At 38.6% G+C, this 17,014-nt stretch overlaps 1 protein-coding gene across 3 annotated transcripts in view; it reads left to right on the plus strand.

Annotated features, from left to right (window-relative positions):
- Positions 1-17,014, plus strand: part of LOC309700123 (cyclin-dependent kinase-like 5) — a 51,939-nt gene continuing 34,925 nt past the window's right edge. For 2 of the 3 annotated variants that reach the window (XM_082523534.1, XM_082523536.1), the window contains exons 1-3: positions 1-132; positions 2,110-2,331; positions 4,269-4,303. In XM_082523534.1, coding sequence (XP_082379660.1) covers positions 2,268-2,331; positions 4,269-4,303 — 99 coding nt within the window. In that variant the 5' untranslated portion in view covers positions 1-132; positions 2,110-2,267. Of the gene's footprint in view, positions 133-1,156; positions 1,445-2,109; positions 2,332-4,268; positions 4,304-17,014 lie in introns of those variants that run through there. The other variant, XM_082523535.1, reaches the window with a different exon arrangement.

Below are 17,014 nucleotides of genomic sequence, written 5' to 3' on the forward strand. Positions count from 1 at the left end.
ATGGGCTCGGAGCTTGTCAACCGCACGATCCAGTTACTGTAGCTGCCTGCTGCAATGAAAATAACGTCGTTGGTGGGTGGATATATTTATATGGGCCTGTTTCCATCGTTTTTCCCCAAAAACAGTGACTGAGTGAGTAGCTTTTTTTTATCTTTACTTGGGTAACACTTAACCTGCGAGGGTGACTCGGATCTCTTATGTGTTAAGGCAGGCGGGAGGTTTGTTATGCATGTTTTCTGAATCAGCTGGTTCAACAACAACTAGGGAAAAAAACTGTTAATTTCTGTTAAGTTGGCTTCATATGTTTGACTTGTTGGGTTTGCTGTTGCTCTGCATTAAAAATGTGGGCGCTACAGTCAGTCTGTGGGCAGTCATAGCTCCCTGTCTCTCTCACACACGCACACGCATACATATGTGCATATATACACAATTAGATACACAGGCTACAGTTAAAAATGATGATTTGTGACAGCTACATTTCACCTTTGTAGCTGTTAAGAATGTGAGAGACTTGTTATAAGAAGCAACACCACAAATGCAGGTGAGATTTTTACATAAACAGCAGTAAATTTCTTTTCCTTTTTTCAACCATAATTTTATCTTAAATTTAAACTTGTGTCTATTGTTGTTTGCCTAATTGTGTGCAATTAACCCAAAAAAAATCACGTTACTCTAAACCTGAGTGACGTTGTTAGATGGATCCCTTTGTTGTTGTTGTTGTTGTTGTTGTTTTTTCTACAAATTTCCACCACTTTGTCAAATTTTAATCATCAGAAAGACACAATTCTGCATAAATACTAGTGCACTGATCATATGAAGAGATTTTGGAGGTTCTGCATTTTCAATTCCACGCACCACGCATGAGTCATGCTGTTGATAGAGACAAAATATACGATCTACAGCCATGCACTGTGCATTCCTGATCATATTATCCTTCCAGGAGTGGGCCTGGTGGGTTAGTTGGCAAAAATCTGCTTGGGAAAAACAATAGGCTTGCATGCCACCTCATGTAGGCTGCAAGCTGAAATGGACCAAAGGAAGCACAGAAACACACTCATGAGTGAAAAATAAAAGGCATTTTCTGCGAGGTGAAAAGTGTTTGAGTTTAGCCTACAGTTGAGGGTTTGCTGCTGAGTAAGATAAGGGAGTAACAGACCACACAGCGATATTTGGTGTTCAGGGAGACTCAGTTTATTTTGGTGCCGAGGTTTTTGCATAGTGATGAGCAGCTCCTGTGCCCACAGCTCTGTAGGAGATTGCAAGTGTGTGTGTGAGTGTGTGTGTAGGCTACACAAGTCCTTGAGCTTTCCAGCTAGGAGAAGATGAAATGGAGAAAGTGGTATCTGGAGTCTTATCTGAATCAATAAAGAGTGTGTGGATACCAGAGGAAATCCTTTGATCACGTTCAAAATGCGTGCGGTGCCCTTTCACTCTCTCTAAACAGGTAGGAATTTACTATTTTCACCATCATTTTCATCAGGTTCTGTAAACTATAATATGGAACCTTTTTATTTACTTAATTTATACTGACGAGACAGTCCACTGATTTCACACATTCGCGTCTATTCGCTCGGTATGTGGAGCCTGCACAGGCTGTTAATACCCTTGTGCAGTGTCTTCTGTGGCTCTAGAGGAGCTTCGTCAAGTCTTGAGAAAATAACCCTTGTGATATGATCAGGGTTATCTTTAGTAAAGCTGAAGATATCAATTAGCTGGGAGAAAGCCTGTGTTTTAAAAATGTGGGCATGGAGATCGAGAAATGAGGGCGTGCAGGCAAAGGAGGACGAGTGATAGATTGTATTAAACTGCTTTCTGGGAATTGGATCCTGCTTTTTTATTTTAATAGGGACCAAAAGTTGGGACATTTCAGCCCCTTCTTCACCCATTTTGATTATTGTTCTTTCTAGTCACCCTTTCTAAACTCCTCCAGCTTAATAAAAGGGACCTATACAAAGCAGGAATCACCCTTTAACTAAAGGATTGCTAGTTTTGTGACACAGATTCATTTTTTCTCAAGCTTTCGTGAATTCAGTATCGGTAGATTTTCTTTTAACTCTGAGCTAAGAGGGCTCTTTATCTATTTTGATTTGGTGCATTGTTTTCCTGCAGGTGAAGACGAGGCACTGACGGAGGCATGTGACGGATATTATGGCTTACAGCAGGCGTTCGCCTCTCAGGAGCCGACAGCTGGCCGACTCATGCAGTCCTGTAGCCGGGGCCCCTGAGCCTGAGCTCCACCCACCTCACACAGCATACCTTTTGACTTCATGAAGATCCCTGACCTTGGTGATGTAATGAATAAATTTGAAGTCCTTGGGATTGTGGGTGAAGGTAAGTGCGGTCATTTACTTGCTGAAAAGCCTGTTTTGTGCGATTGTTTTTCAGTCTGCAGTAGATAGTAAGAACTAGTCCAGTCCAGCCTTTCATGCACACTTGCATGGCTTTTTAGTGAGCCATCGGTTGATTGTTTTTAACCAATTTGCCTGCAGAACAAGCCCATTAAAAGCCTGACCTTTACAGCTTATTAAGGTCAAGGGCGTCTGTTTTATATTTATTTATCCAAAAGAATTTAAATGTGACAAACTGAAGCTAGATGCTTTAATGTGATTCATACTTTCATGTTCTTATTGGATAAATGAAGTGGTGGTTTGGGGATTTCTTTTGCTTTATTGTAGTAAATATCAGCAGGGCATGGCTGTGTGATAGTTAAATTCCCCTGAAATGCTTCTCCTGGCTTTTGTTTTGCCTTGAGCTACTTGGTTGATAGAAAGTGGCAGTAGCCCTGAAGGGAGGCCACCCACACGTCCTAGTTTTTACACCCTTACTCTTCTACTCCCACGTCTTAGAAGTTTTATAATGCGTGGCAGAAAGACGCGGGGAAATCTCGAGCTGGATTTTAAAAGCTGCGTGCCTGTCCGATGATGCGCCGGTTGGGAAGGAAGTCAGCACTTTTAGTGTCACATTAAACTGTAAAAGTTGTAGAAATTTTCCTGCTCATCTCCCCGTTTCCTGCCGTAGCACTCATTGCACTGTATGCTCCGCTTGATCCCAGCATCATAGATTTTTCCTCAGTGATCTTGAGGTCAGTCAGTTTTGTTAATGATTTAGTACTAAGTGCTAAGTGCATGCAGCTCACCCCAGCAATTAAAAATACACTGAATTATGTGCAGCTATCTCCAGCTCTTCATTGAAGGACGGAAATGAACGGGAGAAATTATTTTCCATCTTTTAATACTTCAGGCACGTTTTGCAGCTTTTTGTGCACTAATTTAGTAGGAATGGGGTAAGAGATGTGGCTAATGTGTCCCTGCTTTACTAATGACATACAAAATGTCCTAAATTGTCATGAAACCAGGCTGCATACACCAAAAAAATCCTGTCCAGTTTGGTTTCTTGTTAGTCAGTGGATTTTTCACTGGTGGCGGTCATGCTTGCTGGAACCGCTGGAAGTACATGTGAAGATTAAAGCCAAACTAAGATGCTGAAGGTGGCTGATTTAGTGAAAATAAACAAGAGTTTAAGGATGCTGTTGTGTATGGTTATGGTAGTTATGCTATGTGCACAGCACATCCTCAGTCCAACATATAGCTTGATGTGTTATTACACGTTTCTTACTCACCACTGTCTTCTGGGTGGCGCGTACCCAAGATAATTACACGTTCAAGAGGTGAAATTGAGTCTTGGATTATATTAATAATAATAAAGACACAAGTTAAAATTGTTACAGTTGTATAAATAATACATAGACCCCATAGCTTTAGTCTTTAAAGTGTGTTCGACTGTAGAGCAGATAACTTCTCAGCACTGATGTTCTCGTAAAGGAGCACAGATCCATTCGTCATATGTCTGCTTGGTCCAAGAATTCCTCTCGAACCCTCGGGGGATGCATGTGTGTGACTGCCAGGGTCGATAACATCAGATCTACAGTAGCTTGCCAACACTTGTGTCCTACTTTCTGGACCACCTGTCCTTTTTATAAAGGGGAGGTGGGGGGGTTAGTTCATGTGTAGTTCATGTGTAGTTCATGCGAACATATAGGAAGCATTCGAAGGGGTTATTTCAAAAGCTTTTCTCTTCTCAGTTGGAGTAATACTCCTTGTTTGTTTATGGCTGTAGATCATGGTGGCATGTTAATTACAGAGTTTCAAGCTGATTTTGTGTTTTATTATTTACTGTTATTGATTCTACTTGAAAGAAAAAGTTACTCTGAATGGATGAATAAACAGTAAAGGAAATTAAAGTAATCTTGCTTTTTGCTTCTGTTTCAGGTGCCTATGGTGTTGTTCTGAAGTGCCGACACAAGGTAAGGTTCACATTATTTATGTTTGTAATACACTGTCAATATGAAAAAACGAAGTTTTAAAGGGCAAAAGATTTATGTTTGTCAGCAAAACTCATGAAAAACTAACAGTAAAGCCAGAATGTGCTTATTCCTCTGTGTTGTGGAGCTCTGTTGTTTTCTGTAAAAAACACATAAATGAGTCACGCTGTTGCACTTGGTGACTCGATTGTTCCTTACGGTGAACCGGGGCAGTGTTTTATGGCTCAAGCTAATCTCACATACACTGCTGTAAATACTCACTAGAGCACAAATGTGTATAATTTATGGTCGAACAGTTGCGTTGCTTCTGTTAAAGTAACATTTACAAAAAAGCTACCAGTACTGTGATGATTTCTTTCTTAAGAAGTTAAATATTATACGTGATCTGCTTTAGAAGTGCAATGGGGTAAATAATTATTTGATTTTTGCTCACTTAGAAAGAAATCAACAGTCTCTTGTATTTATGCTAGTTTCATTTTAATGGAGAGAGGGAATATTAACCAAAAATTGAGGGAAAAAATACGTTATATAAAAGTTATACATTGATTTGCATGTTGCTGAGGGAAATTAGTATTTGATCCTCAAGCAAAACATGACACAACTTAGTACTTTGGTAGAAAAACTGTTGTTGTTGCACAACGGTGAGAGGTTTCTTGTAGGAGGTCACCAGCTTCCTTCTTTACAGAAACTCTCTAACTCCTTTCAGTTTCTTGGCTGCTGCTTGGAAACATGAAGCTTCAGCTCCCTCCACATATTTTCTGTAGTGTTGATGTCTGGAGACCAGCTAGGCCACTCCATGACCTTAATGTACTTCTTCTTTAGTTGCCTTGGCAGTATGTTTTGGGTCATTGCCATGCTTAAAGACCCATCCACGACCCATCTTTTTATATGGTTTTAGCTTGTTTTTTTAAAGCATGGTATAACATGATAAAATGGAGCAACAGTGGACATTTTGGGTCATATTTTTGTAACTATATGTTATACTGAAATGAGCGGTATAGCTAATCCAGGGACCTGATTCATACATGTTTGCTCTTGTTTGTGGAGCACCAGCCTTGTCCTTTGAGTGTGGTGGTCAGAGGGTAATGTTGGTTTGCCTGATAAAGAGATAAAGGCTATCTGAATCAGGCCCAGAGAACTTCTGATCTAGATCGTGTTTGTTTTCCAAAGGAGCAAGCACTCCTCACGAACCTGGTCGCACCGTTTTTGTTTAGTGTTGTTGTCGCATTGGGTTACAGTTACAGATGCTCCTGCAGACTGCTGGATAACTGGTTATAGTCCTTTTGTCTCCACTCAGGAGAGCAAGATCTGCTTTGAAGGATAAATTCATTTCTTCCACTACTTAGATTTTTTTATTCACATAAAGGAGACTCTGTTTAAGCAGTTAATTTTTAGGAAAAGAAAAAGGAAATCAAAACAACCACAAAAAAAAAAAAAATAGCAGACGACCCACACTGCACACAGCCTTGTCATCTCAGTCCATGTGAGGAAGAGGCTGTGCCAGGAATTGACAGCAATCCAGTATGAATAAGAGAGGCTAACTACCTCCTACTTACAGAGATCTGCAAGAAGGAGACAAAAACACTTTCTCAGCCTCTCCTATCAAAATCCTCAGCAGGTTTTTTTTACTTGCTCTACAATTACCATGCATCTGCCTTCATTTTATCATGTTTATTACAGAAGTGATATTACTCTGTTTATCCAGTGGCCTGGTGTCTAATGCCAGGCAGTTAGCTTAAATGTTATAACAAAAATAAAAAGACAACAACACAAAGGGTTGATGTTGAGGGAGGAAAAATAGGAGCGAGGATATAAATATTATTCAAACTGATTGATCACAGGCCGAGGCGTTCGCAAATGCCAATGTCTCCGTTTTCGAACAACAGAACTCACATCAATAAACCGCCGTTAGGTTCGCACCACAGATGGCGGCTGCTGTCTGCAACGCTCTCGGTATTGTCTTCATTTGTGTGAAAACCCGTCAGCGTCAAAATTCAGCAACAAAAGTTTATCAGAACAGGATGAAATAAAGCTCAGCGTCAGCGTACATCTGCCAGGCTGATATGTTGCCTAATCAGAGACGGAGGAAGTTTTGACAAGGTTTAGGTAGCTCTATCCTAAACCTCATCAGAGCTTTGTTTTTAAAAAAATAATGCTGATTTTGGTATAGTCCTCAGATGTCTGCGTGTACGGCTCTGCTCAGAAGACATTATACCTGAGCGTGATATTCTTCTGTACTCTATATTTTATTTTACACATTGGTTTAATTTGGATTTAATGACACAAACATCAAGCAGAGATGATGATTGTTTAGCTGGTAGAGGAACATTTGGGGGTTAAAGCCTGATTAATCCACGAAGGAGATGGTGGATCTCAACTTAAGCTAAAGGAAAGTGTAGTTGTTGGATGCAATACATGTAGCTTTGTAAGGTAACAATATTCATCTTGCAACATGATACTTACTTACCTCCAGTTTAGCTTTGAAGACACAGATCTGTAGAAACTGTTGACCTAATCAACCAATAATGGCTGAATGCTCGTGATCTCGGAAGATTTTGCCGTTCTAGTGACTCTCAGATACGAGTGCATTGTTCCTCAATGAGACTCATGTTTTTCTGTTCGTGATGCGATAATAGTGCTTTGGGTAAAAATACACACGTGTATATTAACGAGCTACATCATGAAACGCATTTTCATTAGTTGGTAAAGCGTTTTTGGAATGCATTTTTAATTAGATCATTATTTGGTAAAAAATGATTTCTCGAAACAAACGAGCCCCCAGAAGCCTGACATTTTGTCACACATTGCCTGGGCCTTTTGTTGGTTAGAAACTCAGTAATATATGCATTTTTGATGGAATTTCTGCTGGTGACTTTATTGGTTGATGTGTGAAAGCACCGGAGGATAAATGCTCTGGCTGCAGATCAATGTGGACCTGTGCCATCTGGAAAATATTGTATTGTTAGCGTGAATGAACTGGCATGTTTTTTCAAGGGCTAACTCACAGATCTATGCTGCATAATTATGTGTGCATACACACAGAGGCTGGCACAGTGTCAAACACACTCTTCACGCACTCGCACACACACGTGTGTGTAAGCGGAAAAACACATAAGCTTAGCAAGGCTTTGATGATGCTGTGAGGATGGGCAGGGAAGTGCACTGACCAGAGAAAATGGCTGCATTTATATGGCACTGCAGCTGCTCATTCTCACAAAACACATTTATTTCACCAGTGACACGCCCCTTTGTACTTGCACTACCCAGTACATGTATTTAACAGGAATAATTAGATCCGAGAAAGACGTGGGGCCAGATATAGGAGGGATGGAAATAGGGAAACGTGCATTCAGTTTCTACGCAATAATCAGAATGTGTTTGAAAAGGCGACGGATTACAGTGTGTGCACCCGACATTACAGGATCCTCAAGAGTCAGCTGGGCTGGTTGTTGTACAGAGAGGAGGCGGAGGACATAGATAACTGTTTTTTTTTTTATTCAGGTGTAATCATTTTATTGTCAGCAGTAGCAGCAGCAAAGGGGTTTTTCGCAGTAGATAAATATATGCGGATGATTTATTATTCTTGCAGAGTTATTCTCCTTAAATATTTATGCAGACACAAACGGGATAAAAGATTTGATCTTAATGCTGAATGTTTGCTTCTCTGGCATTGTTACACGATTGTGATAACTGCGTGCTTCCTCATCATATTAATAACCGTGATTTGTGATCCTTTTGGCATCTCTTTACGAAAGATTGTTGATCATTTACTTCATTAATGTGTCTTGAACATTATCCTAAACACTGTGTAGGACATTCGAATGACTAGTTGTCATGATCGATTCTGCGGTTTACTCCTACAAGCGCACATGTGCTGAAGTAAACATTGTGTCAGTTATCCTGACATTTGAAAAACCTTTATTAACTCCTTAAAACCAAGTGTATCATATTAAATGGGTTTTTGAGACGTCCTCAACATCACTAGTGGGATTTTTTTAACCTAACCCGATCTTGTTTGTTTAAGATAAACAACCTTTGAGCAATTTTCTTCAGATATTAGCGGTGAGCAAATGCTGACTTCTATGTCAGCAAATGCTGAGCAGGAAGTCTGTTTACATAGTCGCCACCGAGTAAAAAAGATATATAAAGTAACCTATTATCGTATTACCGTATTACCGTATTTCCTGTTCTGCATATGCCACTACACTTTCAAATAAAGAGGTGGGCGTATGTACAGGAAAGGACAGAGAGAGGTGATTTCCCTAATATGGTCACCTCAGGCACACAGCTCCACCCATCTGCTACTTAAACCTTATGCTTATGAGGGGTGGCCAATGAGAAGAAAGGGGGAGAATTTTTTTTTTTAAACAGAGGACGAAGTGCAGGGCTATTTAAAGGCCCAGTGTGAAATAAGCAATGATTATTTTTAACTGTGATTCATGCAAAGCTACCCTAGTAGAGTCCAGGTCTAGTAAAACCTGAAGCTGGAAATGAGCATAATGGGTATCTTTGAGTTGCTTTAGCCTGTCTACTTTTTTTTTTTTTAATTCATATTTTTATTAAGGTTTCAAAAGCAGGCATTCACAGTATGTACATCATGTAAGCATTCTTCATACTTAGGTTATCTGCCTTAAATACTGAAATAGTATTTTAATTTACATCCAAGTCATAAGGGAAGAATACTTACAACGATAGAAGTAATTGAAACCATCACATAATCCGAAAATCAAAAAACAAAAAACAAAACTAACAAACCTAAGAAAAGAGAAAAAAAACAAAAAAAACAAAACAAAACAAAACAAAAAAAAAAAAAAAACACGGATGTGTTGGTATGGGGTGATCCTATAAATATATATACATACATCATAATTATTGGTTTGTAATAGTAAAATCTGGCCTATGAGGCGTGATATATTTAACCCAGTTTTCCCAATATGATGTAAATTTCTCCAGCTTGTGGTTAACAGAAGCTGTTATCTTTTCCATGTTATAAATTTCCATTGTGATTTCCATCCATGTACTTATGTTTGGGCTCTCTGGGGATAGCTTTAGCCTGTCTACAGTTGCTCCTTTTCATGCTGTGTCTGATTTAATCAGTGTCATGTCTGCTGTCATTGATGCCTGCTCTGCTCTGTGTGGGGCTCTTGCTGCCGCTCTCCGCCGCAGGCTTTTCATGCATGCATGTGGAAGGGCGGGAAGGTTCAGAACAGAGCCGTACAGCTAAATATAAATCACTGCAGATGGAAATAACAATCTTCTTTTGACTATAGTGGCCCCGACTGAAATAGGCTCGACAGAATCACCTCATACCTTACAGGGACCCAGTTGTTCTCAGTAATGCTTTTGCACTCTCCAGCTTCACTCACTCTTGTTGCTGCTCTGCCAAATGTTGCCACAGCTTTTTGATAAAGAGAGTGCTCAGAGTAAAACTGCAACATGCTGCTGTGTCAAGAGGGTTGAGCACACAGAGACACAGAGGAGCTTTTGTCTTGTACTTCTGGCTCCTTTGTTATTATTTTCTTGTCGATTTAAATAGATAACCGTAAGAACACGCCTGGGTTCACTAATTCATTTTTGGCCACTCTTTTGGGAATGGAGCCCATCATCATGGTGTGAGGAAATGAGGGGGCTACCAGATTCATGGATGCCGCAGCTACAGATCCACCTTTTGCCAAGTGAGCCACGAGGATGCTTCAGGACTTTTTCTCTTGCCTGCTGATGCTTGATAAAGCCCTATGAATTATGCTAATTTATTGTAAGCTAATTAAGAGGCTTAAGCACGCTGATGTCGCTTAAAAGATGTCACAGTGCAGCTGTTTTTTTAAGCTTTAAAGGTTCAAGCTGAAACAGATTATTATTTTTTTTTTTACCAAAATGCACATTTTCTGCACACAATGATTTTTGTGACTGCCCTTGAGGTGTGACCTATGTGAGCTGCGGAGGCTTGAGACAGACGAGTGTTTGAAAATGCATTTCTATGATGTTTTATCCAACAGTTACACGAGGGATAGGCTTTTATAGCTGTCCAGAAAGGCCACTCTTCAAGGTGTCTGTAAAAAGCTAGTGTGAAACAATAGTCATTTAACTGAGGTTGACAGTTCAGACCAAAAGTGACAGAAATAGTTATAATGAATGAAACTTGATCTGATGACTGATGTGGGAAAGGTGTGGGAGGTTTCCAGAGCTCCTCTATTGAGCCACTCTTTAGTCCTGGTATATAGATTTGAGTCAGTTCTTGGTAGTTATGAAGAAGTTAAATCTAGAACTAAAAGTAAAAGAAAAAGAACTATGAACTGTTTGTGTTGTCACGTTATGTCTGTCTCTTTATCAGTCGGTGGATATTGAGCAGCTTGATGTAGCACTTTTTCTCCACTCCTCTTTTTTCACTTCAAACTCATTTTTTCTTCTGTTGCATATCATTAACTTCCCTTTGCTCTCTCTCGTACACACCTGTCAATATGTTAACTTCACTTCAGTTTTATTTATATAGTGCTTTAACAACAGTAATCTCAATATGCTTTTTATAGTAAGTGAAAACCCTACAATATAAGAGGAAAAAGCCCAACAATCAGACAGTCATCTAAGAATAAACACTTGGAAATGGTGAGGAAGAAGAACTCCCTTTTAACAGGAAGAGACCCTGTTGCTATAGAATCAGGGTCCCCTCTTTTCATCTCTGATGTGTTTATATACCACTACTAGTCATGATGGTTTGCTGCTTCTCAGCAAGGATTGTTTTGTTTGAGGTCTATTCCTGTTGAAGAGTAGTTCTTCCTCCCCACCATCTCCAAGTGCAGTGTGGGGTTTTCTCTATATGTTCTGAAGTAAAATCCGACAATATTTAAATGTCTTGAGATGACTAGCATTACATAAATGAAATGTAACTAAATATTTTATTTATATAATGATACTTCAATACTAACAAGTCAGGTTTCTGATTCATGGTCAGTTTCATGGTGAGAGTAAGTGCATAAAGAAAAGTTTGGATGTGACTCCAGGGTGCAAAAACCCCACCACTATGAGTTTGATATTATTCTTTTAGTAATATTCAGCTGATATTAAAGAATGTTGATAAGCTCGGGTAAGCAAATTACTCTGATTGAGCGATAAGTTAAAAAGTGAAATTAACAAACTAAGTCCAATATTAATTAATAATAATAATAATAATAATAATGGATTGCATTTATATAGCGCTTTTCAAGGCACCCAAAGCGCTTTACAATGCCACTATTCATTCACTCTCACATTCACACACTGATATCACATCATAAATTCTTTTTGCTTTCTAATCTGTATAAATGACAATAAGAAGATTGTATTCTTTAATGCCTACAGTAAAATTAAGTTATTACTGGACTTTGATTGGTTGCATATCATTTGTATCTTTTCTTCAAAATTAAAAATCTGTAAATTTGCAAAAGCACATTTCGAACTTGGCGATAAGGTTTATTCACACTGTTGACGAAACTGGGAATATCAGGACTGGGAGTGGAAACTGCCAGTGAAACTTGCACAACTTTGACCTCACATGTTAAAAAGGTATGTTTGCTCAACGGAGATCACAGACCGAACTCCCACACATGCGGCTCTCATCTGACACACGCACACACAACAATGTTTAATGGACGAGTGTTCATATGATTACTGCACGTGAGCTTGTGTTTTTGCTCTAAATGAGTGATGTGTTATATTTAACCGCAAACCTTAACGTCATCAGACCAGTCTAGTGCATACTGGCGTCTAATATATAAAATACCCATACTATATTGAAGTCTATCACTGAGAACCTTAATGGAAGAAGAAATGGTTAAAACTGGGGATAAACATGTGACACACTTTCTGTTTGCCATGTGTTGTGTTTTAAGACTTCCCACTAAACTCTGAGACGGGGTGACTTACAAATGAAACTCTTTGTTGAAACTTATCTGAGTCAAATACAAAGGCTTCTCTCTGAAAGCTAATCTAAATCCTGGATAAGGCCTCTGCGTGGCCTTGTACACTGGTGTTTTTGTAGCACGCGACAGTGTGTGGACTGTGGAAGCAGGAATTTAAACATAGCAGTGCAGAATATTTGTTTAAGCAGAGAACATCTCTTATACTACACACCCACGAACTGATTTCTAAAGACAATCAAACCAAAAAAGAGGTAAAAGATGGACAGGAGGGTCATGTCTCCTTTAATAATAATCAGTTAGAAGCAGTGAATTATCTGTTTTCGTCAATTATAAAGAAATTGACCTTCTACATGAAAAGTCACGGCCCTTGAATGCAGCGGCGTCAGCTCGATGCTTTAATTGGATTCCAGTCAGACTCACGTGAATTTAAATGAGTCATTCTCACAACAAAGACATATGCAAACGATATATGACTCAGAAAAATGTCATGGGTCATGTTGGGACCTTGTGCACCTTTCTATCAATCAAATATTGATATTCAAAGCTGTTTTCAGTTAAGTAATATTTCATGCTGTGTGTGCAGGGGTTGAAGAAACTAAAGAAACTCAGCTTGTCCGCTCTCCGTATTGGAGCTTCTCCTCTCTGTGATGGAACTTGAAACAATAAAACTTTATTTATAAAATAAAACATGTCTACAGCTGGGCAGTGTGAGCGAATAATTACATTAGTCTATATGAAATATGCCCAGATTTGTCAACACACCCAGTCTGATGAGGCTTTGGCGCACATCTTTATTGAAGTATGTGTGCCTTCACTGAGTGTTGTTTTTATATTGTAACATTTATTACAAACTTCTTAAATCCTAACCCTGGCAAACACCCTCCACATTATAATAATTAAAAACAAAGACTGCAACAGCTGAATGGTGTGGAAGGTTACAGTGTAGGGTTAAGTTAAGACATTCATTTTCTGCAGGAGTCTAAATCAGGCATTAGTCGTAGAAATATAGCTACATGGCGCAGACGCAACTGCTGTGATTGGCCTGTTCAGTACTGTTGCACTTCCTGCTATTTTTTGCAGCAGTTTTTCAATTTGTCTGTGAAAGAATAACAATCAACTTTTCAATATAACGAAAAATAATCACAACGGACTCACAAATGTCGGCAGATTCCGACATTAAATTGTTGAAACTACTAGGATGGATGTGAGGGAATGACAAAAGTCCCATCATGTTTGGTTCCATCATGGCTGAACTGCATAGGAAACACATGGACACAAAAACAACATGGATCACTCAGAAAGACTCACAAAACAGAACTAAAACAAAAATGTAACTAAAATAAACAAATGTGCTGTAGAAACTGAAATGAAACTGAATTCAAATCAAAATAGAAACAAAAACTCATCACAAAATACGGAATTATATATAACTGATGACAAGACAAACTCCTTTTGGGACTTTTTAAAAATTAGCTGGCAGAAACAGACACAGCTCCTCTCTGGGGCGTCTCCGGTCTCTTCTGTTCCCCCATCCCATCAGGCTGTTAGTTACTATTACCCAGCATGCCATTTGCTGCTTTCATTTTGTAACTGTGCAGAAAGAAATGGTTTATATTTCGCAAATTAAAATGTCTCATAAAGATATTTTAATCACATGACTGGGAAGAGTCACAAACACAGGTTTCCTATTAACACACCCTCTCATACTACTAGTTACTAATAATGAATTTAAACCGCCTAATAAGCCACAAAAGCATCAGTCTTTAAGAAATTCACATCATGTGTAAAACGATGTAAACTGAGAATTTCACATAAAAATGTATTCAGATCGGATAATCATGATGCTTCATATGTAATTAACACCATGGGAACAAGCAAAACATTTTATTTTTTAATAAAGTTGTGAAGTTAGACATGATATATAATTATTAAAGCATGTTTGCATCTTAGACCAGCGAGTGTCTAACTCAGTTTCACTGGAGGTCAGACACTGACATGCTTTAATTCACTGAAAATATTCAGTGACGTACAGTCTGGTCCACATAAAGAACTCATGAAGCAACATAATGATTACAACAAGCTGCTTACCACACAGCCAACTCACATCTACCATCTATTCACAAGCTTGAATGTGACAGATACTGGCAGTAAAGTATTCAACGTCAGAAAATACATCTGGATGTTCAGAGAAAATAATAAAGTCTCAGTTTCATTCTTGCAGATATTTCTACAAATCTCACAAAAATGTAAAATAATGGTCTAGTTTAGCTTTTAGCTTACCTTACAGCCGTAACTATAAGCTAACATTAAAACAACATGTAAATTTTTGCAGTGTGACTAAAATTTCCTGACTCAGCTGCTTTTTCTTCGCTGTAACATTTGATCAAAGAAACATTTTGCTGTATTCAAACTCCTCTTTTTTAGTTTCAGCTCCCTGTGTGCTTTCACTCTAATAACACAAATTATAATTTTTATGGCTAATAGATGCAGAGCTACTCGGGTTTGACGTGTCCACAAAGATAGAAAGCAAAAATCATCACTACAGACTTATTTGTCAAATATCAATAAACCTTTCAGGGAAAGTGTTCCTGTCAGAGCATCAATACGATCTGTATGTCTTAGGAGTCTGCAATGATTGCAGCATAAAGGATACAGCAGCACAGGTGTGAGTGCGTGAGGTGTCATCTTCCTCTTCTACAAAAACATCAACAAACAGGCGGCTGTTTTCCACGTCAAAACATAACTTAAAACCACCTGGTTTGTTTTTGTGGATGTTACGTTGGCCCGTTATGCCTGCATAGGCCATGTATGAAGTACAATCACATTACTGCTGACAGAATAAATGATGAACAAGCACAGAAACAGCAGGTGTGAGGTGTTTATTACCAAATAATGTCATTAAATTCTTTTTTTTTCTCATTTCCTGTAACCTTCATTCAAAAAACATCTAACGTTTTAGCGACAGATGCACAGGTAAATTGCACATGTTCAGAAACATAATTTAAAGTTAGTACAATATACTAAAAACAACATTTTAATCTCCTAACCCTTATGAAATAAGACAAGCACAGCTATAAAAATGTAAAGATTTACTTTTCCAACTACAGTGTGAATAAGAGGGGCAGCTAGTTTTAGAATGAGCTGAGTTTTTAAGCAGTGGCATATTTAAATTTAAAACACGTACTGTATTTTGTAACATTTTACAGTTGCTTCATTATTCATTTCAGCGCTCAAGATCACATGACATAAATGCTTCATGATTTTTTCTTTTGCATTTTTTTTTGCATTTTTTTGCATTTCAGTTCAAAAGAGTCCAGAGACTGTGTGAGTTGCACAGAATATTTAGCTTTCATACTGTTATATAATGTGGAGTAAATTATGCAGGATATAGAAGTCCACAGTTGTGACATTATTTCCTGGCAAGCCTCTTTTCCCGTAGTAAGATCAGGTGTATTTTTGACTTTCAGACTTGCAGCTGTGAAATTATGGAATAAAGAACGGCAAAAAAAAAGAAGGTAAACCTATCATTATTTTATTTGAAAGGGTCGTTTTTAGTACATGGATGAAAATTGTCAGCCGATTGCTCCCTGTAGTCACTGATTGCAAATTGAACATATTAAGCTTTACTGTGTTTCTTCCCTTGAGATGCTCTGCAGGCCTTCACTGCGACTGCCTTCAGTTGGGTCTCTCTGCATTCAGTCTTGTCTTCAGTAACTGAAAAGCATGCTTTGTTGGGTTTGAGATCAGGTGACTGACTTGGCCTTTGAAGAATATCCCATTTCAAGCAGCCCAAGAGTTTCTGTCCTAAAACTCACTCTTGCTGTTCTCTAGCTGAGAGTATAGCACCGTACCCTCTATCCTGCTACTTTATCAGCAGTCAGAATAAACGCCGGTGACCCGGTTCCCCTGGCAGCCATACATATCTGCATTATATCACTTCCTCCACTATGATGCGGTATGTTCGGATTAGGAGTCGTTTCTCTCCCTTTCCAAACTTTCCTCTTCCCATAATTCTGTTACAAGTTCATCTCAGTTTCATCTGTCCAGTGGTTAGCACCTTCCTCTAAAGCACCTGTATCTCCATTCATGAAGGCGTCTTTCGATTGTAGATTTTGAAACCTTGACATTTCCCTGAGAGTGTTCTTGACTTGATTGGATGCTATTTTTTGGAACTGTGGAAATAATTCTCTTATCGTGCACTTTAATTGTTTTCTGTGGCCTTTTGGACCTTTTAGTGTTGCTGAGCCAGTCCATTCATTCTTTTTAAGAATGTACCAGATTCTTGGTGTGGCCACTCGTAAAGTTTTTGTTTTGATTTTGTTGTTGTCCTAATGATGACCCCGCACATTTGCATTTGCACCTTATCTCTTTAGACTTTGAATTTAAAATTAGAATGAAAAACTCTTAAGTACAAATTTGACGTCTGGAATCAACTTGAAATATTATGTCTGCTTCATTTGTCATGAAATAAATAGGGTGCAGGCTTCACCTGGCCCTGAAACTGCTTGTCAGTCAATTGTCCAACAGTTTTTGAGCCATGAGAAGAGATACTAATGATATGTTGGCATGAAAATCAAAGGGAAAGACAGGCTTAAGTTGATTTTGACAGGTATCTCCATGCATTACTTGACATGCAAGAAGGATCTGACAGCTAAGTAAACAAGTAAATTAATTTCCCTCCTGCAGTAAGTTGGCACTTTCATTAATTAGTATGAGGAAACTTTGCGGACAATAATAAATGCTTTGCATGGGTTGAATTGAATTGGGTTGAAACAGGTTTTGTGATCTGAGGGTTAAG

Source organism: Aulonocara stuartgranti, assembly GCF_965226115.1.
Source record: "Aulonocara stuartgranti genome assembly, chromosome: 23".
NCBI lineage: Eukaryota > Metazoa > Chordata > Actinopteri > Cichliformes > Cichlidae > Aulonocara > Aulonocara stuartgranti.